General features: G+C 41.5%; 1 protein-coding gene across 5 annotated transcripts in view; it reads right to left on the bottom strand.

Moving 5' to 3' along the window:
* Nucleotides 1-24,241, bottom strand: part of NEO1 (neogenin 1) — a 123,502-nt gene that overhangs the window by 28,744 nt on the left and 70,517 nt on the right. For 2 of the 5 annotated variants that reach the window (XM_055002212.1, XM_055002213.1), the window contains exons 8-18: nt 18,887-19,106; nt 15,161-15,315; nt 13,760-13,908; nt 12,588-12,726; nt 8,794-8,843; nt 7,347-7,491; nt 5,358-5,468; nt 4,833-5,027; nt 3,652-3,747; nt 2,164-2,339; nt 94-232 (exon numbers count right to left, since the gene is read on the bottom strand). In XM_055002212.1, the coding sequence (XP_054858187.1) occupies nt 94-232; nt 2,164-2,339; nt 3,652-3,747; nt 4,833-5,027; nt 5,358-5,468; nt 7,347-7,491; nt 8,794-8,843; nt 12,588-12,726; nt 13,760-13,908; nt 15,161-15,315; nt 18,887-19,106 (1,575 nt within the window). Of the gene's footprint in view, nt 1-93; nt 233-2,163; nt 2,388-3,651; nt 3,748-4,832; nt 5,028-5,357; nt 5,469-7,346; nt 7,492-8,793; nt 8,844-12,587; nt 12,727-13,759; nt 13,909-15,160; nt 15,316-18,886; nt 19,107-24,241 lie in introns of all 5 variants that reach the window. The other 3 variants (XM_055002214.1, XM_055002215.1, XM_055002211.1) reach the window with 2 other exon arrangements.

Here is a 24,241-nt window from a genome sequence, read left to right as displayed (position 1 = left end):
TACTTGGTATCAAAAGGCAGGGTACAGATTAAAGAAAGCAGCCAGCAACTACGGATTCGTAAGAAGTATCTTGAAGAAGTACCTTGACCGTACCTGATTCAAAGGTGGTCCCATGTGCTGTCATGCTCCAAGTACTCGACCTTCGACCTTTGGTCACCATCACAGAGAACTCATATAAGGTGTTAGGCTTTAAACCAGTCACTAAGAAGCTTAAGGTGGTTGTATTTGCAGTCTAAGAGAAATCAAAGGATCATAAATTCAAAATCAGAGACTATAGTAACTGTCTGGCACATTCTAAAGTTACACACCCCTTAATTACCTTCCTTTTGCAAATTCAGTAATGCAAATTCAAGTACTAATGGGAGCATTTGTGCAACTGGAAACTAGAGATTCCTTTTATAATCAATACAAGTATTTGGTGCTAGTCAATTATACATTTATAAAAATGACCTCAAGGTCTTTGGTCTACTTGTTATGCAGCAGACCTTCTAGTTTGTCTGCTGATGGTTAATGTACTGTACTTCATTAAGGGATTTAATATGGGAATGTAGTACCCAAAAAAAAATAGTGCTAAACACTCACATTTGTGGCAGAACTCCAGGCTAAATTAAAGGCCAGGAAATAGCTGGAAGGAATGATTCCCAGGACCAAATTAGATGTTATCTTGGCAAATGCATAGCCCCAACTTTTCATTTGCTGAGATAATGAAGAGTAAGGAATAGGGGCTGCTTACAGGGGGGAAGCATCGACAAGCAGGAGAAAAGGGGTCGTAACCCCTTCCGCACCCACCTACTCTTCCCTGCTAATGGCCGTGTTATAGTCACTTCCAGTTTTGGAGCCAGAGGGTTGGGGGAAAGACTAACTAACCACAAAGCATTTATGGCTGGGGGGCATTTGAAGGGAGGGATCACTGAACGGGAGCAGTGCTAAGTACTCCCATCTATCAACCAATTTTTTGCAAAGCATTCCCTCAGTCATGTTTTCTGTGTAGCTCTGAGTTTGGTTCACAAAGACTCAATGAAAAGGAAGGTTTAAATTTAAAGCTACATTTAACAAGTCTGACATTTAACTCTCAATTTTTAAGGAAAAGCTAAAAAGCAAAGCATTGTTTACAAAGCCACTTTTCTTGAAAACAGGCTGATTAAATGTGACCAAAATGAAAAAAGACGAAATAGTTTACAATTGGTGATGTGATTGTCTGGAAAATAAAAACTTCAGCATCCAATTAGTAACCTTAAAACTGAGAATCTGTCATTCGAAATAAGAGCCATGCCATTTAAAAAGAACTTGCTTCTCTGAGTGATTCATATTTAGGTGCCCAGGCCAAAGCAGATTTCCAGGCCAAATTTAAAACCTGCATAGGCTTTTCTGATCATTTTGGTCACACTTACTCAGATTGTTTACAAGGGAGGAGGTGTTGAGCTCAGTGGGCTTAGAAGGGTTTAACTCTGCTTAGGATTCTGATGATACTCAACTTCTCATGAGAAAACTGCAAGTACCCCTCTTCCCCCAGCTAAACACAAACAATTTAAGCGAAGAAGGAAAAAAGCTAAGTTTTTTTAAAAGCGCTTTTTTTGTACATGGATGAAAATCAGCCAGAAATCTGGACTTAATTAGGGAACCTATCCAGAAATTCTTGCCAAAGTGAGTCAAATTTCTTCTAATTGCCTCTCCTATGGTATGCAAGTTATACTTTAAATGGGTATATCTAAAAGTTCTTCAGTCCAACGTTCCGTTGTTGGACACCCTAGAGATAGGACTACAATCCATAACGTAGCCATCTAATAAACTATATTTCCCAAATGGTGCACTGCACAAGAAATCTCAAAGACTCGTCAAAATGTTTTTCAGCACTGAGCAACAGAGCCAAAATCAGGTCCCCCTCTTGGCTGTACTGCAGGCACTAAACCGATGAAATGACTAAACCATCCCCTTTCCACTCAAGATGAATCTTGTAGGTTTGAGGTGACTTCAAAGTTATTTCAAGTTGAAGCTAAAACACGGTACATATTACCCTGTGGGTAGTGCAGCTGTATAATGGAAAAAGATCGAAGGCTGCTAAGCATGAGCCAGTCATAGACATTCAGCAATGAAAGTGAACATGTCAATCATCGATAGGGAAACACACATAAACATGTTAATGGATACACCAGTTATTATTACCTTGTACTTTGTGTTGGCAGGAATGTTGGTTTTCCACCGGACTGTGTAGTAACGGGCATCTGAGACCTTCTGGTTCTTTGGCAGAGAGTTGTCTGCCCAGGTGATTCGTATGGTGTCATGGCTCAGTATGGAAGCCTGAACTCCCACAGGTGGCATCATGGGGGAGGGATCTGGCACTGGAGTGTACGGAGCATTAACAACAAATAAATCAACTTCAGAAGTGTCTAGGGAATTGATGGGTAAAAGTAGGGTATTAACAATAAAAAGAAAGAAGGTGGCATTATATGTGAATAAAAACAAAAGGGGGGAAATGCAGGGTAATACGATGAAATGAAAGGTGAGACATGGAGAAAAAGAGAGAAAAGCCAGAGTTAATAGGCAACATAAGACCAGCAAAAAAAGCTTTTCAGGGATCATTCTGATCCCTTCTTGAAGCACATGCCTTAAACAGAGCCTACAAAAGTTTGGCACTGAAGCAGCCTGTCACAATGTGACAAGACCACCACAACCAAGAACCTAATATGCATTTGAAATGATTTGCTGCTTAAGTTCTTAAGCATTAGCTGCATTAAAAACGTTAATTTATCCTGTCTCCAAAATGACGCTGAAAAAGCAAGGTAGAATTGGCATCAAGTATGGGTAGTTATCCCTCACACAGCATTAGAAAAAATACTTTTAGGGGAAAGATCTGCTTGTCCAATTCACAATAATGGAGGGAACAACAACACAAAACGCCTTGGATCCAGCAAGCAAATTCAGAAATGGAAAGGCTGCTCAGAAGGTCCTCCCCCCTGTCAAACTCTTTCAAGTCACATGAATCAACAACAGGAAGCAAAACTAAATAATGGGCAGCACAAGGGTTATTGGGCTATTCTGCTTACAGCTGGTGTTAGTACACACATAAGTGGTTTATGGCCAGCTAAGATTATCTGAATCCTTTATTCACTGTACCTGGAGCATAACGAAATAACAGGTAGGTATACATATTCTGCAGCACAGAGGAATATCCGCAGGTGTTTCCCACAACTGTGTGCATACATACATGTTCTCTACTTTACTGCAGGAAGTGAGATACAAGTACACACATGCCACTGTGTTTGTTGCATGACATGTCCCTTTAAGTACAGGAGACTTAAAAGTTCTCTCAAAGATGTCTGAAATGCTTCAGATATGCATCAGAACATGCTCACAATGAACAAAAGTGTCAATTGGCAATTTTTTAAATGAAAACAAGGTCAGATTTTGCACGCACATTCACATACATTAATCTATGCAATGGCCAACATAAAAAGGTGACAGTAGCAGCCATGAAGTAAATTTGAAAAAACTGTAACTAGATTTAAATGTTTTGCTTAATATATGATTTAATGCGATATCTGCAGAAAGAAAAGCTCTGCAAGCCATAAAGCACTATGAGAGTTTGAATCTCAAAATCCAAGGCTGATTGTTGGGAACCACAAAACAAAACAGGCAAGCCTTATCTTTTACCTGTATAAGCCCTCGTCACTGCACTTTCGTAGAGTGGGATTCCTTCACCAACATTGTTATAGGCTTTCAAAGTGATGACATAATGGGAGCTGGGATCTAAAGAAAAACATCCAAACAGTTAGTTATTTCCAATATATTGTCGAAGGCTTTCACGGCCGGAGAACGATGGTTGTTGTGGATTTTCCGGGCTGTATAGCCATGGTCTTGGCATTGTAGTTCCTGATGTTTCGCCAGCAGCTGTGGCTGGCATCTTCAGAGGTGTAGCACCAAAAGACAGAGATCTCTCAGTGTCACAGTGTGGAAAACTGCCAACATCTTTTCCACACTGTGACACTGAGAGATCTCTGTCTTTTGGTGCTACACCTCTGAAGATGCCAGCCACAGCTGCTGGCGAAACATCAGGAACTACAATGCCAAGACCACGGCTATACAGCTCGGAAAATCCACGACAACCATAGTTATTTCCAATTTTCGTTCGAAATTCTTCATTATTACTACTACCTGTTAACTCTATACCATTTAGTAACTAAGAAAAATGAATTACAAGAAAAGCACTTTCTCTTACTGTCTGGGCATTTCAGAAGGTACAGCTGTCCTCTCTCTTGCAAAAAAAATCTACATTCACAGAGCAAAATTCATAAGCCAGTCCACAAAAACCAACCCTGCGTTAATTTTGTCAAATTTATTCCAATCCCCAAACTAACCAAACCGAGTATTTCCTATAAAATGTACGTTGGTTTAGTTCTTATAACAACAACAACAACATTCGATTTATATACCGCCCTTCAGGTCAAATTAATGCCCACTCAGAGCGGTTTACAAAGTATGCTATTATTATCCCCACAACAAACATCCTGGGAGGTGGGTGGGGCTGAGAGAGCTCCAGAGAACTGTGACTAGCCCAAGGTCACCCAGCTGGCTTCAAGTGGAGGAGTGGGGAATCAAACCCGGCTCTCCAGATTAGAGTCCCACACTCTTAACCACTACACCAAACTGGCTCTCTTATTCTTTGGTCAGCAAAGCCTTTAGAGGGTGAACACTTTTAGAAAACAGCTGGCCACAAATGAAAATAAAACAGGAAGTACTCTGAAAATACACAGGTCAGTATTAATTTTACTACACTGTTATTTCAAAAACATGGCAGCAAAACGTAGCTAACAATATTACCATATTCTCCTTACCCAGGTTTTCAATAGTGTAATATCGTTGCTTATAATCCACCTTGATGGTCTGTGCATGGGGGCTCCCTACACCATACCCAATAGCATAGCCTCTGACCACAATGTTCTGATTCTCAGGTGGAGTCCAACTCACAACAATGCTTGTTACAAGCGGACGGACATGTAAGGAACTTGGGACTTCTGGAACACGAGATTCTATAAACAGGAGGGAAAAGCCATTTGTATTATTTAACTTGAAAGAAATATTAAGTATTACATTATCTTGCTAAGAGACCACATTTAGTACATGCACCTCTCAACCCTTACATAAATGGCATTCCAGCCAAAGGAGAAGGGCAGGGGATCAAATTGACAAAAAATATATACTACGGCTGAAGTGGTGCTAGTTCAATTATGGCTAGCAGCACAACATTTTGACAGGAGAGCAAAGCTGCATTTTTTTCTTCCTGGATCTGCATTTTGAGAGCTTTACACTGATAAAAATGTTCACAAACACTTATTCACGGTTTATCTTTATATGCATACCATCAAGGTCACTTTCAAAGGTTTCTGCTGATATCCAATCAGTAGACGGTCCAGTACCATTAACCGTTAAGGCAGCCACCCGGAAGCTGTACTCTGTGCCACGTTCAAGACCTGATAGAACAATGCACCATATTAAAATATAGTTTCCCACAGCAACGGCAAAGCCAATGCTTCTTCTAATTAAAATGGCAACTGTTTCAACAAATAATAGTAGCAACTTGCAAATATGAAACCTAATGTACGGCTAAATGAACAGCACGTATGGCTGTGAGATAGTCTGAAGCTAACCTGACATGGATCCAGCTTAGCTAAGCACTTTACATTTTGACCCTTCACCTCTTGAGCATAACTGGAGGCTATGAGCAGCAAACAGCCATGCCTGTAGCAAGATTCCAGCAGAAACAATTGACACAAATTATTATTTGTCAGATTGATGCTACAAGATGGTGACACACAATGACTTTCCCTGCAGGTTAGTGGCAAAAGAGCATGAGAGTTGTTCACGACAAAAAAAAATTGTTCTTCAGATTATTCATCTTTTCTCTGCACTTCCTATAACACAGCTAAAAACAGCCAAATCCCCACAACTCAAAGACACTGGATTTAAATGTATGCCAACATTTAATGAAAAAAGAAACAGTCACACAGTGAGAAATGCAGCCCGCCTGCTTCTATTATTATTTTTAAAACATTCATCAAATGTAAGAAATAAAGTAGATGGTTTTTTTCTTTATCAGTGGAACACAAAAGGAAATCAACATTTTTCTGTAGTCTTCTTTATTTAATTATGTCCTGGCTCTCCTTCATTTGAAGAAGCTAATAGTCAACAAGGGCTAATTCACCCAATACAATGTCCTCATATCCACCCCAGACTCCGTATTATACATGCACAGGGCTTTCTGTGCTTCATAGGTGCACAAGGCCCCATTTCTGATTGGGACTGCAGCAAGCATACAGAAGGGGTTTCAATCTCCTGCTTCCCCCTGCCACTTCCCCAAAACTGAAATGACCCTAAGAAGTCTCTCTTTGCTCCACTGGCACACTTACACCTGTTTCCCAATGCAGCAAACAGGATGGCTCCTCCTACCCTTATCCTATCAGTCCACTGAGCAAATGTGGTTTATTTATTAAAACATATATACCCCACGTTTTCTTTTGGCTCAAGCTTGTAGCCTTCCTCCAATGTAAGCGGCTCTTCCATTGGAGGAACACACCTTAGGCTGGAGGAAGGCTACTTGGAGAATGGTTGGATCCACCCCAGTAGCTGTTAAGACTCTCAATATCCTCACCAAAGCAATTCAGGTATCCAATGGGATCCATAATTCTCCAAGAGTGGACAATCTGAATGAGTTCTACACCTCTACAAGGAGAGGCGAGGGCACACCAGGCAAGCCTTCAACGGACCGGGACCATGAGAAAGGCTTCAATTTAAGTTCCTTCACCAGAAAAATAGAATCTTGCTTGCTAGTTGCAATCTGTGCCCCCGTCCCCTCCCTGGTGCAGGGACAGTTCCATAGAGACGATGACAGCTGTAAGATCCTAAGCATGGCCAGACAAGGGAAGCTCAGCATGGATACTGAAATCCCCCTGGACTATCAGGGTAGACCACCATTTAGAGCTAAGAACTAACGCAGTTCCACAGGGCATAGTAAAAGCAGAAGAGCAATTTTTAAAAATGTAAATAGAAGAACAATAATCAAAAGCATTGCCACAATAATTAAGATGCTGAGTACAAACAAAACAAAGCAACAGATAAAAAATGGCAACATACAACTGATTTATTCAAGAGGCTGGGCTTCCTCTACCTTTCCACTCATTTTCCCCTCATGCCTGCTTCATCTCCAGCTTCTAGAAGCTTGTTATTCATCCTCTCAACAATACTGCCTGAGCCAGCTGTGACAAACCTATAGTGAGTTTCCTAGGCTAAGGGGACCTGAACCTGTAGGCAGTTTATTGCTCTTTTTGGAAAGAGAACTCAACCCCACTCACCTTCAATTAGCTGGGAAAGTTGCGTCCCAACAATGCTTTCTGTCACATCACTTTTGCGAGTTACTTTTCGATAGCGAATCTTATAGCCAGTGATTTGCCCATTGTGTGTCCCCAGAGGAGGGGGCTGCCAATGCATCATTATGCTCTATGGAATTTAGAAGACATTACAAATCACATTCTTCATGTTTAAACTTCCCTAGTTTTGGTTGCTTCATCAATAGCATTAGTTCAAGGAATCATTCATGTAACCTTTTAAAAAATGTGTGTGTAACTAAAACCTTTACTACAGGGGTACTCTGTGACTCGCAGAAAGCCACATTCGCAATTACCATAACCCAAAAGAGCCACATTTCTTCCTGTACCTGGCAAGATGTCTGCACTTCAAGAAGGGCCACAGTTTACCAGTTTTTCTGGTGATGGCTATTTCACGCTGGGAACCAACTGACACTCACAGGCCCCACAAGGTAAGGGCCTTGCTCACTTTCCTGAAGCATGGAGAAGGTGACGTGCTGGGAAGCAGTGCTCAAACCAGCCACAGGTGGCATGTCAAAGAGTCACATGTGGTCTCTGAGCCACGTGAGTATCACTGCTCTAATGTAACTTTACAGGGAGGTAAAAAAAAGGTAAAGGTAGTCCCCTGTGCAAGCACTGAGTCATTATTGACCCATGGGGGGACATCGCATCAGGACGTTTTCTTGGCACACTTTTTGTTACGGGGTGGTTTGCCATTGCCTTCCCCAGTCATCTACACTTTACCCCCAGGAACTTGGGTACTCGTTTTACCGACCTCAGAAGGATGGAAGGCTGAGTCAACCTTGAGTCAGCTACCTGAACCCAGCTTCCACCAGGATCGAACTGAGCAGAGTTTGGGCTGCAGTACTGCAGCTTACCACTCTGCACCACGGGCCTCTATATCTTTACAGGAAACAGCTCTGAAATTTAAACCAATTGCTCAAAATAGTACAATTTGATTTTCATATAACACATATTAGAAAGCAAGTAAGGACCATGAAAAATCTGCAAGCCCTAGGACACGTCAAACCTAAATTTTCTCTTCCTTATGCACTTTTGCACTGCCTGTCTTTGGTGTTCCTGGAGCAGAAAACACCTAAGCATAGCAGCACGATGGCTAGAATAAAAGACATCGGCAACATCTGCTTCAGTCTCAAACATGTTAACTTGAAATGTGTTGACGAGATGATAAAAACATACACAACTGAAGGAATCAGCAGATACGTATTTAAAGAGAAAATGCCCTGCACTTCACAAGCTCAACATTTAGGGAAGTATTAAGAAGATAAGCAGCTCAGGGTAATAAAGACAATATCCAATATGATATGGATAAATATGAAGTTGTCACGTGGGGAGAGCAAGCTTGGAAATGGATTTAGAAGCTGGGCTCTTTCTACCCTTTATCCATGTCAATAACAAAAAGAAAGCATCTTACCCTGGAGTTTTGCACTTCCAAAGACAGATTCTGTGGTGCAGCGCTGGGAACTAGAAAAATTAAAGAAGCTATTCAAAACCAATTCAGAAGGGTGGCTCAAAATAATAAAAGAAATACAACTATGGTTTATGGTAAGCACTTGATAGCTAAAGGGGAGTCTTCATAAAAGTATAAGCAAAAACACAAACCAAAACTTAAGTGTGGAAAACCATATACTTCAGAAAAAAACAGGCTCTCCAAGTGGTCAGAAGGCACATTAACTCCAACCGTGAAACCAAACTAAGCAGGTCTGGCCCTGATTGCTACATGGAGAAGTAACTATCTGGGAACTTCATGTAAATTCTATGAGCAACCTGGAAAGATAGGTGGAATGTAAATGTAACAAAGACACAGGATGCATTCAGATGGCACGATAAACCAGAGTCTTAAACTACGGTTTTTGGTAGGTGCTAAACTGGGTTTCTAACAGTGAAATCCTAAGCAGAGTTTACTCCAGTAAATCATGGTTTGTATCCTGCTGGTAAAATGTGGTTTACGCTGAGGTTTATCATGACGTCTGAATGCAGAAATCTTTATTTGTTCAACAGTTCTACCCCTCTTGGCCTTCTGCATACAGAGACGGAAGCATAAGCTAATACAAAACCTTGTCATTCCAGCTGCAATCAGTTATTGATGATGGATGCCTTTTGAGGATAATGCTTTCCTTTCATACATGCTCCAACACCGTGAATGATGACGTCCTTCACAGTGCAATCCTATGTAGTTACTTCATTCTAAGCCCACTTATTTCAGTGAGCTAAGACTGAAGAAACTCTGCATAGAATTGCACTGCCAGAGACTTGGACCTCTCCTGAAAGGAAATTTAAAGGGTAGAAGGGAGAGGGCCGCTAAAAAATTTGGGAATAGAAAAGTTCAGGAACACAGCCAGTTCAGGGGAAGGCAAGCTGATTTTCAGTCAAGAGTAAGAAAGGGGAGGGGCTTCAGTTGCCTTAGGCTTCTCCTCCCCCCACCTCCCACAGCTCCACATTTATTGCCACCGACTCATAGCAAGTGGACTGAATATGCACTCAGGCTTTGCCAACAGTACAGCAATATGGGGAACCTTCAGATAGCCTCTAGGGATTCTGCCTAGAGGCAGGAAAGCAGAGCAGCAGACTAATTGGGATTTGTGAACAAACTGTGGTCTGTTTTGGACATCTGGAAGAATAACCAAAGACGGTGCAATAAACTGTAGTTTTTGTGATGTCTGAAGCATCCCCTTTTCCCCCCAGAAAAACCCCCCAAAGAACAATGGATTTTGATATAATAGATATAGTTTTATAGATCAGAGCTTCAAATATCTAGTGGCTATCAGTCTCTCTCTTTCAAAAATTAAAATTGGAGGTTCATTAATATATTTGAAATATTATTTTAGAAAATTAAAAAATAAAGAATTACTGGTTCTCAGGAGAATTCATCTGCATGGTTCAGTATGAGTTACTGTTCTAGACTTGTCTTCTTCCAGTCAGGAGCAGTGATTCACGCAGATACTCCACGGACAGCCCTTTCTGAGGGCAGACCATTCTGCGGAATCTTGGCATCAAGAGTAACCTAACTTGATAATCCAATTGCTCCTGATGCAAATATGAGGAAGAATTACTTGGCCCCAGTGGTGGCTGGACTGAATGAGGCAAGGCCAGACTCACACAACCATATCCACAGAGTGAGGTTATCTTGGGATCCTTGTCTTATTTCATGAATTCACTTCTTGTGGCTTGCTAAAACTTTTCTCTCCGCACACTAGTATGCCTGTCGTACAATTTGAGAAAAACATACAGAGGCTGTGCTACTTGGCTGGAATTTCTATTTATTTTGCCGCACCAGTCTAGAAACGCAAATTAAGATGAAGCAATTTGACTACGCCTTCTGCAGCAGGATGCAAGGGACTCTAAGGAAAGGCTGTGTGAACATGCTACAAACATGCAACACACACATGTGCTGTAATCCTGCAAATGCCATTTACTAATTTCTATGCCACTTCTAGCCAAAGCTTCCCAAGCAGCTCACAAAAGCACAAAACAATATGATGAATCCAACCATCAAAAAGCAAAAAACACAATCTATAGAAATTCAAGCAGCACACCACATACAGAGCAAAAAGCCTGTCTAACAAAGTAAGCCTTTACAATCCTCCTGAAGCTCAATAAAAGAGTGAGCTTGGCAGGCTTCTCTAGAAGAAAGTTCAACGAAGAGGAGCAACTACTGAGAAAGACCTCTTCCTTGGAACCACCCACCTTGCATCAGAAGATGGGGCACTTTAAGCAGGGCCTCGTCAGGTGATCTATGCGCACACAAGGAGGCAGCCAGAGTTCATGCGTTAGTAGGGAAGCAATCCCACTGTTTTTATACATATTTGCACATTATGCTTCCATGGGAACTTAGGCATAGGAATAGTTCACTCTCCTTGAGGCAGACCTGTACACTGCGTGTCTGCTCTGATACGCACACATAATATTTAACTCAGGAGAGCAATTTACAAAACACAATATATACACAAGCTTTTCTTTAACCAAAAACCAAAATGTATTATTTAAACACCCCATCTCTATGTAGTAACACAAGAATAGTTAAGGGCAAAATTAGGCATTATGGGCAGACCCACGTGCTCTTATACATATGCGCACCTTATCACCTCTACATCAGGTGGTTGGGAGGCCCACTTTTTAAATAAGAACACAAAAATAAAGTACATAGATGATGGGAGCTAAACCTTGCTGCTGCCTTTTGCCTCACAGTGCTCTGTTGTCTTCAGCACTTTTCTTTCAGCTTGGCTCAGCCAGTATCAGAGCTGAGCTAGAAGAAAATACTGAAAGCTACTGACTAAAAAGAGCAAGATTTGAGTCTGGTAGCATCTTAAAAGCCCAACAAGACTTCCAGGAAAGAAGCTTTTGAGAGAAATCTCTGATCTTAATTCTTGAAAGCTTAAACCCTGAAAAATCTCATTGGTCTTCAAGGTATTATTGGACTCAAATTTTGTTCTTTCACTTAAGGCCAATACTGTTCCACACCTGAGACAGAACAAGGTCAACTGAGGTAGGAGAAAGTTCAGATTCTTTTTGCTGTGCACTGCATTTTTAAAAGAAATACTCCTTAGCACTGCTTAAGATGAATACATATAGACTCCTACACCCACCCAGAATACCAGATAACCAGAGAATTAATACTGATGTTATTATATGCACAGCTTTTAAAAGACAAATAAATAAAAAGATTACTGTATTTTAAGGTTGTCTTAGGAAGCAGCTTCTAAAAGCAAGTTCATCACGCTTCCATGTGTCTAGTTTTCAAGCGTAAGGTTAATATTGCCACTTTCTGTTTGTAATCAAGTAGTCATAGGTGCTCTTAAATGGTGTGATGTTGCAATTTAATCCAGCAGCCCATGCTATTGGAGCAAACAACGCATTAAAACTGTTGTTTGGGTGAAGGCTGTTTGCAAGCCTCTTTACTCTCAGTACGTTATATAAGATAGACTACCCAATGCCTTTTGCAAAGAAAAAAAGTAAAGAGTTGTAAGAAAGCTGTGGTTCTGACAAGGGATCTTTCAGACTTTTAAGATATTTCTGCACTGTCTTTTTGAAGAAACCTTTACTTGGCCTTACGTGGTCCTGCTTTGTGGATTTTTGAACCACTCTAGCGAGCGGGTCACTTCACTAAGATACATGATCGCACAGATTCAGATATAGAAATCAAGTTTGCAAATAAAAAATTAATTTAAATGAAAAATGACAAAAGACTACCATTAAAAAGACACTCACCATCAGACAGAGTTTGAACAACAACATCTTGTGTAGAAACTCCAGGGCCGTGTTTATTGTAGGCTACCACTCGGAAACTATACTCTGTATATTTCTTCAAACCGCTTATCGTGTAGGAAAGGCCTCCGACGTCAATGTCCTGCATTTGAAAAGAAGTAAAAGGTGTGGTCTTACAAAGATTGGGATGCATTGTCCTGATGCTATTGCTCTGATTTCTTTATTCATTTTTGTGACAAAACATTAGCACACACACCCCAGTTAGAAGTATCATCCAGATCTGAAAGGGGTTCTCAGAAAACTGCTCAAATATATTAAGCTAAAGGCCAAGGGCCACAATTATAGCTTGTGTGGCTATATAGCCCGATGAGGAGAGATTCTGGCCAGGCCAAGGTTCCTTTTCCTTTCCCAACTCCCTCAGCAGCAATTACTCTCTTTGCAAACAGCATCCTAAACGTTCTCCTGGCTCCTCCTCTCAGTTGTCTGTACAGGATCCATGGAAAGTTGCCAGGTCTTTTAGATTCTTGTTCTTGTCATGAGAATGGCCATGTTCTATATTGTTGCCAGTGTGGTCAACTACGCCTTTGTAATGTCTTTCTAACAAAACTCCACAGCTATCATGAAGTGTGAGGTCTCAGGGAATTATAAAATTTTGTTCTCATTCAAAATTTCCCTTTTGCTTCACTGGATCTTGTACTGGCCACTGCTGCTTCAGGGTTATTCTCCCCCCCCCCCCCCGGCCCTTCCCCATTAGGGCATCTTTATTAGGGTTGCTGCTGTTAGGATTGCTTATCTAATCAACTAAAAATGGTAATGAAAACCATTAAATGTTTAGGCATTAGTAAAATCAATGGAAGCTTGCTGTTTCAGAAAAGCAAATGAGAGTTTCCCATAGTTTCTCTCTACTGGCTTTGACCACGGTTTAAGTTCAAAATGTGATACATCTTAGAATGGAACAAGACAAGCAATGTCAATAAGCTCATTTGTTACCAGACAATAAAAAAGCACTTCTTTAAGAGTTAGGATTTTGATTATTTTATAACACCTTGCTTGACAACGGCGCAGATTCACTAAAAGGGGAACTCTGACATAAGCTGCAATTTTACTATGGCTGTACCAGATGCCCAGTGTTCAATTACCATTATAAACTCCCAAGGAAAAACTGTTCACCAAACCTGTTCATTATCCGTCTCCTTCTCCATGTAGTATAGTTTGTAATTTTGGATTTCACCATTGCCAGACAAGGGTGTGGCCCAGCTGACTGTGACTGATGTGGGAGAGTTTGCATATGCCCGAATGTTAGGTGCCGGGCCAGGAAGCTGAACTGGAAAAAAAACAGATCGTCGCATTGCAAACTTGGAGCAAGAAGGTCTGAAATAAATTCTGCTTAGAACTTTAGGAGAATGCAGCAAAGACAGAAGTGGGGATATGAATGCTGCTGAAGGAACGGCTCAGCATCACCTGGAATGGTGAGCTTGTGTTTTGGGCTTACAATGGTCATGAAAAAAACGGAGTGCTAGGCCCCATCATTTAGTAGGCATTTGAAGAGAATGCTTCCTACAGTTGTTCCAGATCAATTCCACAATAAAAGTTTCAGAACTTGCCCTTCTTCCTGGGCAAACAATATGAGATAGGAGCATCCATAACCTCCACAGTAATGTAGAAAGAAAATAGAACACACTGGCAAAAAAACACACCCCTTTTAGTCAGAAAAGCCTCCAAAACAAACGTGTAATTTACTCAACCTCTTGAAAAGTAATTGTCTATTGTTTCCTTGATTACTTCTTTTAAGAAGTTAAGAACATTACATGTATTTGTGGAACAAGAAATATGTAATAAGAGCAGTTTTCGAGAAAATATATCCTATTTGTTGAGGAAAGTTCAAGCCTGCCTCTCCATAGCTTCAATCAGAATTTAATCATGCTAATGTGCCTGAAAAGATCGACCTAGTCATGAGTTTGGCAGTTTCAAGGTTGATACAGACAACAACAGCATGCAAGGAAAAAGGAACCTTTAGTCTGCAAAAAGCACAGATTACTGTATCTGAAAAAAAGATATTTGTGAAGATGAAGTTCAAAGCAGGTCAAGATTGATCAGACTTTCATGGCTAAGAATGCTTTTAAAAACTAGGTCATTTTGGCCAGAAGTTTCAACTGTGACATTTAAAAATCAAATTGTTATTCGCAATCCCTTATCACTGCAAACATATTCCAGGAACGATATAAATAAAATAAAATGCTTTTAAAATCTCATTGCCACTCAAGTCCAAAAGACATGCCTACCAAACAGAGAATGGTGACCAGGCAACTTTAAACTGAACATAACGTAATTAAACAGCTATAATGGGTTAGACCAATGTTCAGTCTAGCCCACCCAGCATCCTATTGCCAACAGAGGTCTGTCCAGCATCACAGAAAAGTTCACTAGCAGCATCCAAAGACAGCATCCCACACTCAAGGTTTTTGTGTGCTCCGTCAAAGATAAGCTTTATTCACAGCCAGCATCATCCTCTTCGAGAAGAAACGCTAACAAGAGTCTGTTATCATTTGCCAAATGGGGCAATGTTGAGTGCTTACCCTCAGGTTGCGTTGCCACCTTTAGTGGTACCGAACTCTCTCCAGGTCCATGTTTGTTCTGAGCTACCACTCTGAAAATATAAACTGTCTCAGGCATCAGGTTTTGAATTGTCACTTGCATCTCCCCAGGATGACTGGTGTTTTCAACACGCTCCCTTTTATTTAAAAAGAGGGGAAAGAAAAAAGGAAGGATGGGAAATGGGGCACATGAAAAATAACTTGTTAGCATGATGAAAATAGAACTGCTAATATTTAGTGGGCATCTAAACTGTCAATAATGACAACACAATAATTTCATTAGTAATGCTAACATGCCAAAACTGATTTTAAAGAAAAACTTCCCGATGCAACAACTTTATTCTGAGCATGGAATTCCTCTCACATCGATGAGGAAAATAGAAGTGCTTATCTGTAACTGCTCTTCTTTGAATGGATCTCTGGCACATGTGACTGTGCGTATGTTGGACACAGCATGAAACATTCAAACAGTTTCCAACAGGATGAGAACACCCCTTCCTTTTGACTAAGAGGTTCTTTGAAGTTCCACAAGAGGATATCTCCCTGAAGGATTACAGCAAGAGAATCCATAAACGACACAGGTTTTAAAGAAAAATAAAAATCCAATGTGTTTCAAAGCAACAAACCAAACTCCCTCATCAGGAAAACTGTATAGATGGGGGGGGGGGGAGTACAAAAAATGTTGACTCTTTTGCAAGGATTCTACTAGGTTTCACAGCCCTCCTGATGAAGAGCCATATGTGGCTCATACACTGGGTTTTATGGATTTCTAAATAAATCTGTCTCTACGCTCTTCTATAGAATGTCTGTGTTCTAACCACTTTGTCAGTACTGAGGAGAGGATGAACAAGTATCTTCCTGGTAACCACAAAACCAGAGTGAACACGTCTGTACTGGGGAAGGCACGTGGAATGTGCAACCACATCAAAGTCCACTAATGGGTTTCAGCAACTGCCTTTATCCAAAGCTGTGAGATCCAACTAATGCAGGCATAATAGTAACAATAACAGTGTACTTATATACCACTCTTCTAGACAGATTAGTCCCCCACTCAGAGTGGTGAACAAAGTCAGTGTTGTTATCCCCCTGATCCAGCTGAGGAGCTGGGCTGAGAGGAGTGGCTTACCCAAGGCCACCTGATAAACACATAGCAGTCGTGAGATTCAAACAAGCAGGGTGCTGACTCGCATCCTGACCACTTAATCACTATGCTACAGCAACAGAGTGTAAAGCTCATTCTTAAGGTCTCCCACACACCGTTAGCAATATCATCCTAATGGCAGGCTCCCCCAAACCACACCATCATGTCATGGGTTGGTGAAGAAGATGCTGAATTCTGCAGCTTGCAAGCTCTGTGCAGCGTTGTTCTTTCCACCCAGCTCTTCCCAACTTTGTCTTTGGATTTACCCAAGTAACTACTCTGAGCCGTAAAGTTCTTGCCGTGGCCTTGTTCACATACATTATCTGTGCCCTCACCATGAGCTCAGAGAAATGCAAACTTGCATCAGCCGTACAAAGTGCTGCAAAAAACTCCAGTTTAGATTGAGAGGAAGGCTTTTTATCTAGTAGCAGATCAGACTTCAGTTAATGCAGCCACATGGGCATTACCTTGCAAAATATAAATTATCTATAGAAGCTTTTAGGGCTTTTCGTGAAGCCTCAAACAAGCATTTAAAAGCCTCAGCCCTCTTGTATGTACTCTTTTGGGAGGACGTCTCCCTCCGTGGGCACAGCCATCTTCTTAGGGGAATGATATGCACATGCCGTGTCTGCTTGGGTGGAGTGGAACTTATCGTTTTTCCTTCGGCAAAAGACAGAGCCTCTGAGTGTCCCTGCTGACTCTTAGGGAGCGTGCTGGGGCTTCCTATTCTGACCACATCAACTTTTCAGATGCAGAAGCAGTAGTTAGGAGAAGGTACTGGGAAATGGGCATCCCCTCCAGTAGATGATTCGTAGTGTTTTTCAGATCCACTACCTCAATGAATGCTTCCATAATCTTTTCTACCATGTTAAGGGCAAACAGCTGCTCAACAGACTAATCCAATTAAGATGACAGGAAGACACAGTTCCCTCACCTTCTGTGTCCCTTCAGAACACAGAATATCTTCCTGATGCTGGAATTTTATCTTTCTTGTAGGGTTCAGCCTTCTGAGTGGATCTCAAAGGGGAAGCAGCTGTGGACAACTTCTTGCCCCTTTTAATGTCCTGTCCCTGGATAAAAACACAACTGGAGATGAAGCATCTCTCTGGTTCCAAATCTCCCTAATAAAAAGGGTCTTTTGAAGAGAAAGGTAGTCTTCTCCAGTGTGTGTGTGTGGGGGGTCTGTTCTTTCCCTATACCCTGCCACCTGGCTATAGCCTGGTTTGCTACCGGGCCAGTGACACTGGCCTTGTATCCACAAATGATGGAGAAACAGGGGATCAGATTACTTAGCAAAACCAGGAACCGCTGTGCCTGTCCCTCAACAGCAATGGCAACCAGCTGAGCCAGGAGGGGGAAGAGAAATGGCATTTCAAATGGTAAGTATCTTTTGAAGAAAGTACTTGAATTGCCCTGTGATAATCAGGCATGACAACTGCTCTGAGGGAGGGATCAAGCGTTCTCCTCTTTGCTTCCCTGGAGACATAAGCCATTAACAGCTGTAAACAACTGATAAGGAAAAAAAGGCAATAATGTTTTATAAAAACTGCCTTTGGGTCAACTAAAGCACCTGTTCTAAATCCAATTTCTCTGTGAAAGGAAAGAGAGCTAACTTGGCTTTCAGAGTGAAGAGATGCCCCCTTGCTTGGTCCAGAAGATTCTCTGGAACACATTTGCCTCCTCTCTAGTCAAGAAAGGGAACTAGACCATAGTCCCCACTGAAAGAAGAAGAAATACATCTTGTAAGATTATGCCTGTGGTGTCTGCAAATATTTGTATGAAGAAAATAAGTATTTAAAAAGATCTGCTGTCCAATAGATTGGGGTCACCTTTAAAATCAACTATTTAACCTAACCAACGGCACTGCATCCCTACATTATTTACAGAAGGAAAAAATGGCCATTTTATTTATATATTTATTTGTAAATAAATAACATCTTTACCCTGATCCACCTCCAAGGAGCTCAGGCCCGCATCCATTTTATCATCACAACAACCACCATGAGAGGTAGGAGAGACTGACAGAAAGTGAATGTGTCATCGAGCTTCATTGCAGAGTGGTGGTGCCCCCGACCCTAGTCGAGCACTCGAACCATTATACCAGGCTGCAAGTAATGCTTCATTTAAAAGGCCATCATAAACTCTAATGCTGCCCTAGGCCTATTGCTAATAGGCATACTGCCCATCTATGCTACCGCTGTACTACAAAATGAAGGAAAGGGATACCTGATTGTGCTCCTTGCCCAAGCCAAGGGGTATGGGCAGACTGCCAGACTATGGGCAGAAGTAAAGTCATCTGCCCCCAGATTTACAAGCCAAAACATTCCACCAAGGGGAAACAGGTTCAGGCCCCAAACAAAAGTGTTCATTTTAGAACAGCGAGTTCAGCTTATCATCTACTTCTCAAATGTGAAATGTCTTCTCTCTCAGTTATTTCTGAAAGAGTTCTAGCATTTTTAAAAAATGCTTGTTACAAGGACTATGTCTTCAGGCCCCAAATCCAATACTCATAAATCCAGAAGAGGCTCCTCTATATTAGAAATCTGTAAGCCGTTTGAGAAACTTACCTGTTGATCACTTCCTTGGTGTAGAATACTGAATAGGTAAGATTGTCTCCATGTGGATCGGATGCAGGTGCCCTCCAGGTCAGCTTGATGAAACGGGTAGACACAAGGGAAGCCACAACATCCCGAGGGGCAGAAGGCAACGGTCCAGTCGTTGCTGGTGCTAGATGGTCAGTAGTGGCACTGGTCAGTGAAGTGGGAGGTAATGTTGGGATGGCAACATCTTGTCATGTGCAAACATTGGGGAATATGAAGGGCAAACATCACGACGATTTAAAGAGAAAACAGGAAAAAAAACCAAAAAAGAAATAAACAAAACCACGATGGGAAATAAAAACAAAATGAACACACAAAGAAGGCCATTAAACTGAAGGCTGGCATGCAGGCAAAAAGGTAACTACTGAAAATTAATGGGGAATATCAAAGGAGACACCACTACAGGGCAACCAATCAAAAATCTCCATTGCAATGGAAGTGGGAAGGAAAGGGAAGGGTGAAAATTGAGGATAAAGTATCATCTCGTAATGGGAACATCAGTGTGACATTTAAGCTTGATTACGCATCAGTTCAATTCAGCTTCAAATTATGAAATCAATCAAGACTTTCCATTTTAATTTACAAAACAGAAGCACAGATCTGAACTGGGGTATGGATAACAAACAGCACATAGGTTAGTGAGTTTCACTGACAGCTGTGTACATAACTGCACAAATGTGTATTGATTTCTAGCTTTCTCCATTACAGTACTCTTTGGCCCCTAAGAGAGTCTGATTTGATTTGTGGTGAGTATATATACGAACTCTGAAAAGGCAACAGATTCCCCCCGCCTCCTTGGAATCCCAATCTTCCTTTCCAACCAGGTTTTCCCTTCATGAATCATGATTCCTTAATCATTTACACAATATGCTTACTACTGTGCTTCAATATTGCTGTAAGAAATTATTTGATTCCCATACTGAGGGGCCACCATGTTAAAAGCAGCAGACTTCTGAATAGTAAAATATTTTCTTTTAAGGTGTCCATTGTAAGCCATCTTGAGTGCTGGGACAAACAGATTATTTTATTGGGAACTAGAAACCTGGAGAAATAGAAAAATAATGATTTATCAATGGAAACTTTCAGAAATGTGGATATGCTTTTATTTGCAGAGCACAAGCTTGTTTTATCTATTCAGAGCTGCTAGCTTCAAGGAAGGCCTAGAAATAGTATTTGTTTGGGGGGGGGTGGGATCACAGTCCAATCCCGGAAAGAAACAAAGCAGGGAAATCAACAATACTTCCTAAAAACATATCTAACATAGATTTGGTATGTCATCCACTAATAGGACAGAAAGGAAAATCATTTTTTAAAAAAAGCTTCTTAATTCGCTTCTTAAATACACTGTAGAATACTCTGGATTAAAGATTTGGTTTCTTGCGCTGCTAAGTATTCAGTGAGATGTTTAAAGGCAAAAACAGGTGTATTCTCATCCACATTAGTTAAACATCATATTAATTAGTAGTCATTTAAAGGTTTCCAATTAACTATAAACTGAAATACAAACACTGAGAACACTATCCCTGGAGGCACAGCAACACTACAATGATATGCAGCGCACCCTTACTTGGGAGTAAGATCCAAGGAACTCAATAGGATTTCGTTCTCAGTAAACAAATACTAGATTGGGCTGCAAGACCTTTAATTCATAGTGTCTAGTTAAATATTCTTCTACATGATGAACACTATCATACAAAATGAACAAGCTCCTTCATTTCTCTCCTGCATCAATCAAGAAATAGTGAGCAAAAGTACCTGGGACTACCACACATCATCATCATCATCATCATCATCATCATCATCATCATCATCATCATCATCATAACAACATTCGATTTATATACCACCCTTCAGGACAACTTAACATCCACTCAGAGCAGTTTACAAAGTGTGTTATTATTATCCCCACAACTATCACCCTCTAAGGGTGGGTAGGGCTGAGAGAACTCAGGAAGAGCTGTGACTGACCCAAGGTCACCCAGCTGGCTTCAAGTGGAGAAGTGAGGAATCAAACACAGTTCTCCAGATTAGAATCCCGCCACTCTTAACCACTATACAAAACTGGCTCTCCAGTTTGCAGTAATTACTGCAGGCAGCAGATGCTAGAGGCCGGCGCCTTTTTCTGCCTGTAAGGTCTACATGATTTTCTTTTCATTTTTAATGAGCAGGGTGTACAACCTGTTTGGGTGTACTGCTTCAGCAGCTAAAATGGCTAAGGTGTGCACCATCCACTGATATATTTAAATTAGGTTGAATTTTTTTAAAAAAATATGACAACATGCCTAAGCAAGGACTAACACGGTATTTTCAAAGTCTTATGAGAATTCCCTGAAATGTCTTCAACTAATAAAAAGTATTTATAAAGTTTTAATGCAGAGTGCCGGACCTAAACATACAGCATGACACACTAAGGCAGATCTCAGAGGAAGGGTGATGCACTGAAATCTCAAAGCAGATTAAATGCTTATTTGGATTCAGGCAGCTTCATCTTTTCAAGAATATCTTTACATGAAAAATGGACTTTCAGGACGTCTGTGTATTTTTCAATGCCACATAAGAGCTATGAGAGAGAGAGAGAGAACGAGAGCATATGCATGTATAGGCACACTCACAATGTATCCACTTAAAAGGTTTGGGGGAAAAAACAGCACAGCACAACATTAATTTGCAATTAACCCTCCCTTTTTTACTTTTAAATGCTAATCTAACAAATCAGAGGATTATTAAATAGCATGAAACTAAAAGCTCCTTTAGGTAGATATTATGAATCTCTAGCCAATAATCACCATCCAGGGACTGATCTTACTAAACAGCAGATTCAATAAAAACTAATTATTAAGAAGAAAATGTTAAAATATGGATCTTTTGCTACAAATGGAAAATCTGTGGTGTTTTATTGTGTTGAAATATTTAATTATTGGTAAGCTGCCTTAAATGTTTTGTTAGTATAAAGGAGGCCTAGAAGTTTTTTTGAAAGAAAAGCCTAGAGATGCTTTAACACATTCTAATGAAGAAAGATGCAGTATCATGGGATGCTAAAAAATTGCAACAAGAAGCCAATATTGGCAAATGCCCCAAAGCCACACATATTACCACGAAGAAGAAAGTTACTAGGTATCCATGCAATCTCTTTGCAGTCATTTTGATCACACGAGAAATATGCCAAAGTAGGAACGCAGTACGGAGAATCCAGACCAATTCACGTTCAAAATGTAAGTTACAAAGAATGTTTGGGGGGAAAAAAGTATAGAGAAGATGTTCCTGCACTGAGGCATGCATGATATAATTGTCTTATCTCACTGTTCAGGAATACTGCACAGGACAAAGAAGTCCAGGGCAGACGTAATCCCTTAAGAAAAATGTAGGAATTGGAGAGAATATTTGCAGAGGCAGGAAAACTGCTACTCTCCCTCCTCCTTTTCCAGAACATCCAGACTGACAAAGAATCTTGTATAAGTTGCAAGGCTGCATTCGACATGTCAGTTCACCCTCTGCAACTGGCTACTTATCTGGGCATTTACCTGCTCCCACAAGTGATCCATTTGCATGAGGTATATATCACAAGGGAACACTCAGTGGCCACCTCTTCACGGTAGTTGCTGCTGCAGTATTGTGTGAATTCCCGCTGAGTAATACCCGGCTGGTGTGAGTAAATGGCCTACTATTAAATGCTCTACAAAGCAGCCCCTAATTGTACACTAATTAAAAACTGAAGTTATTGTCTCCCTTGCTTTTCATTTTGGCATTCAGTTGTTACACGGCAGGAAACAGGTAACATTCAATTCACCAAGGGGAAGGTTCTCAGACAGTCTGCGCCAGAAAATCTGTGCTATGGCATGAAATGGCTCTTGAATACAGAACCAGAAAAGTCCACTCAAGAACACAGATTATAGTTCTTGAACTAAAGAGTCTCTCTGTGATTGGCATGACACAAAGGTCTCAGCCATGACAGCATACAAAACAAATGTGTTTTTATTAGGCTGCTGTTCAACTAAAGCCATCCCCAAGGCGGTTTACAGCACAATAAAGTATTGGGGTTAGAATAGCGGTCTGCTACGTTAATGCTGAATCTATTCAACAAATCACAAAGAGGAAGGCATTCTAGTCCAGAGCTTCTCATAAGTACAGGGCCGGTGCCAGAGGTTCTGGCGCCCGAGGCGGCGTGCGCGCGCGCCACTGACTGCATGATGACATCATCACTGATGTCATCACGCACCGCAGGGGGGCTGGGAAGCTCGCGGAGCCCCAAGCAGAGAAGCTTCAAGCTGCTGCTGGGGCAGCGCGCGGAGGCTGCTCCATGCGCCGCTCCAGCAACAGCTCACGGCTTCTGCGCCCAACTGGGGCAGAGGAGCGCGCAGCGGAGCTGGCGTTGCTGGCTGCAGCTGCTGCTGCTGCTGCAGCAGCCAGCCAGCCAGCTCCATGCCGCCACCGCCACGCACCCCAGGTGGGCGCACAAGCCGCTGCTGGGGCGGCGCCCAGAGGCTGCGGCCGGCTGGGGTGTGTGGCGGCGGTGGCAGCAGCACAGAGCTGGCTGGCTTGCTGCAGCAGTAGCTGCATCCCAGTCATGCCAGCTTCACTGTGCGTGCCTCTGCCCCCGACACCCCCTCCGGCGCCCCTCCAAAGCCCGCACGCCCGAGGCCACTGCCTACCTGGCTTCCATGGGCGCGCCGGCCCTGCATAAGTATAGGTTACATACATGTTGTGCAAAATACTTTGTAATGGGTACACAAACATCTCAAGCAATAAGAGAAGAAATGCATACTTTGGGTTCAAACTTCATTTGCATAAGCACAAATTACTGCAACATAAAATGAAAATTAGGCCTCTTCCGCATGGTGAACTTTTTACATCAGGCTTTCTTCGTATTCAACCCATGAGAATCAGATCCGCTTTACTGATCGGTTCTGGCCCCAAACTGCTTCAATTCTTTAATACCACTCTTTGAGGGAGTCAAACCAAACTAGTATCTGCTCCCCCCCCCCCCCCGCAGCACTAGAAAAATGCCCCATTTCTGTGGCAGGCTTTGAAGACATGTTCGTTTCCTTAGGGGATCGGCTGAGACCATGTCAGTTTCTTCAGTTGACTGCTGAGGAAACTTAAAATAGTTTTTTGTCTTTTAATTGTACCAATGTTGCTACATTGCTATTTTAAAAAAAAAGTTTAAACACCAAAAAAATAACAAACTAAAAAGTACAGATGATAACTTTAAAATATCAAGTGGGATTCTGGGCTCTTTGCAGAGTTTTTGTGTTAGCCATATTGCAGTTTCTCAAAGATAAAGAAGAATGGTAGATTCAGAAGGCTGGACACCTTCCTATTATA

This window comes from Eublepharis macularius, chromosome 18 (genome assembly GCF_028583425.1).
Source record: "Eublepharis macularius isolate TG4126 chromosome 18, MPM_Emac_v1.0, whole genome shotgun sequence".
Taxonomy (NCBI): domain Eukaryota; kingdom Metazoa; phylum Chordata; class Lepidosauria; order Squamata; family Eublepharidae; genus Eublepharis; species Eublepharis macularius.
This window is presented reverse-complemented; position numbering and strand designations above follow the sequence as displayed.